This window comes from Solanum tuberosum, unplaced genomic scaffold, assembly GCF_000226075.1.
Source record: "Solanum tuberosum cultivar DM 1-3 516 R44 unplaced genomic scaffold, SolTub_3.0 scf00053, whole genome shotgun sequence".
In the NCBI taxonomy this organism is placed as follows: domain Eukaryota; kingdom Viridiplantae; phylum Streptophyta; class Magnoliopsida; order Solanales; family Solanaceae; genus Solanum; species Solanum tuberosum.
In genome coordinates, this window is record NW_006238979.1 from 378352 (window position 1) to 380587 (window position 2236).

The 2236-nt window shown below is 33.1% G+C and overlaps 1 protein-coding gene across 7 annotated transcripts in view; it reads right to left on the reverse strand.

Moving 5' to 3' along the window:
• Positions 1-1272: 1272 nt before the first annotated feature.
• Positions 1273-2236, reverse strand: part of LOC102593102 (mediator of RNA polymerase II transcription subunit 19a-like) — a 10056-nt gene continuing 9092 nt past the window's right edge. For 5 of the 7 annotated variants that reach the window (XM_015307326.1, XM_015307330.1, XM_015307327.1 and 2 more), the window contains one exon: positions 1273-1872. In XM_015307326.1, coding sequence (XP_015162812.1) covers positions 1852-1872 — 21 coding nt within the window. In that variant the 3' untranslated portion in view covers positions 1273-1851. The remainder of the gene's footprint in view (positions 1873-2236) is intronic. The other 2 variants (XR_001473104.1, XR_001473103.1) reach the window with 1 other exon arrangement.

The following is a 2236-nucleotide window of genomic DNA, read 5'->3' on the forward strand; positions in this document are numbered from 1 at the left end:
TTTTTTAATATATTATATATATGTATAACTAAAAATTAAAATAGTAAATTATTATATTCTTAATGGGTTATCGGTTAACCCAATAACCCAATATTAAAAACCAATAACGAACCGATAACCCAATAAATTTTTTTGTAAAACCATTAAATAACCGTTATCCCAATAACCCAATAACAATAAACCAATAATACTTTTTTCGGTTCGGTTTATCGGTCGGTTCGGTTTTTGCACACCCCTAGCCGTAGGGGTGTTCACGGTTGGGTGAAAAATCAAACGACATTTGGTTTGGTGACAATATTGATTTGGTTTTGAATTTCACTAAGAAAAATCCTAAAAATAATCAAACAACTAAATTATATAATTTTTTGAACATATGATTTTAGTTTTTCATAAATAATTATAAATATTTTATACCTTTTAGTCATTAATGTGGTTCGAGTGTACTTCTTTCACATGCCTTACAACACTTTTAACTTCTATTTCTCAACGTGTCAAGACCCAAAAGTCAAGGTCATGATGGTACACACATCCCGAGAACTCTGAAATGGTGTGTAAACCAAAAGAAATACACATACAAGACTCCATACATAGACTCCATACATATTTATTTATTTAAAAAAGACCGCTAATTTTCACTATAACCTCTTAAAAAAAAGTTGACATTGTGCCCATAATAAATGTAAGATAATGACCTCACTTGCTCCTTTAATATTGGACCTTTATTATGAGGTTTTGAAATTGTAAAGGACGATTGCCCCAATACCAAAAGGCAATGCAGGAAAAAGAAAAGGTGCAGATTTGTCGCTCCCCGTTTTTCCTTAAATTTGACTCTACTTACATCGTCACAAAAAAAATTGTGTTCAAGAACAAATAATATGGCATTTAAAGAATGAAAAAAACTGATATTTACTTAAAGGAGATTCTTATTATTTATTTTGAGAATCAACTACCATACCTTTTCCTTAAATTATAATCTTCCCAATACAAGTTATGTTGGAATTCAGTTGCCAAATAAAATGTTTTGAATCTTGGTACTCTAAACAATAATATTCTTTTGGAATATATATAGTAATAAATAAAACTCTCAACATATTTGCTCATCTTTGGCAAAAAGGCATTTGCTCTTTCCTAACAAACTGCCACCACTCAGACATCAACCAACAGTTAACATCAGACCAGATGCTATTAATGCCATTCTAGATTACGACCTTCCCAGAGATCATTTGTTCCCCTCTTCCCCTTCAAAAGAAACAAATAGCAACACAAAGTAAATTATATGAAACGCCATAAATCTTTTGGGGTCTACTTCACAACACTGTAACAATTACAAGATTTGTCAACTATGTTGATGAGGGAAGTTATCAAATAAAACTAAATGTTCAACGTCCTTTTCCCTTCTACAAGGAACGTAATTTGCCCAGGGATGAAACAACTGTCTTTACTTCAATATCCTCAACTATTAGTTATTTGATCTCATTCTACCCTAGTATATACAACAAGAATATCTAGCCACAACAAGCAAAACTCCTAGCATTGTACATATAGACATATCCTTTTAAACATTTTCCCCTCCTATGTTGGATCTTTGCTGATGAAGACATCACCTTCAAGCTCAATAGGAAGGACAAATCATAAAAGACCACGCCAACACTTACCATTTTTATTACCCAAACCTGTTGTTTAACACAACACACTCTCACTAAAGCAGAATGAAGGGATCAAGGTTTTCAGTTTCAATGCCCAACTATACGGAAGTCCTTTCTATATGACCCAAAGAGGTGCTTTTTTCAGCAGTTGTACCATGCACTAAAATCTACTTCAACAAGAGTGAGTACACCTTCTTGGCAATCTTTAGTAAGTCCAAAGGCAATTCTGCATGGAAAAATAAACAGGCGCATTATGCAATATGTGGCGCAACATGCACCAACCATGCTGCTCTACTCTTAGTTGATAACATCAAGGATACGAAAAGGAAAAATTTCATGTCAAACAAACTTATCTAAAGTACTGCTCACAAATTTATACTCCATTGAAAATAGAAGATTTATACACTTCCTCTTAATGCTTCAATTGTCTTGCTTGTAATGAACACTACATTTCCGCAGAGTACCAATGTCCCATTCCATTTCACTTCAATCTTGGGATTGCACACACAGAAGCCCCACATAAATCCTTTAATTACACAACATATATAATGATAAATGTGAACTAGAAACTTATAAACCTATCCGAAACC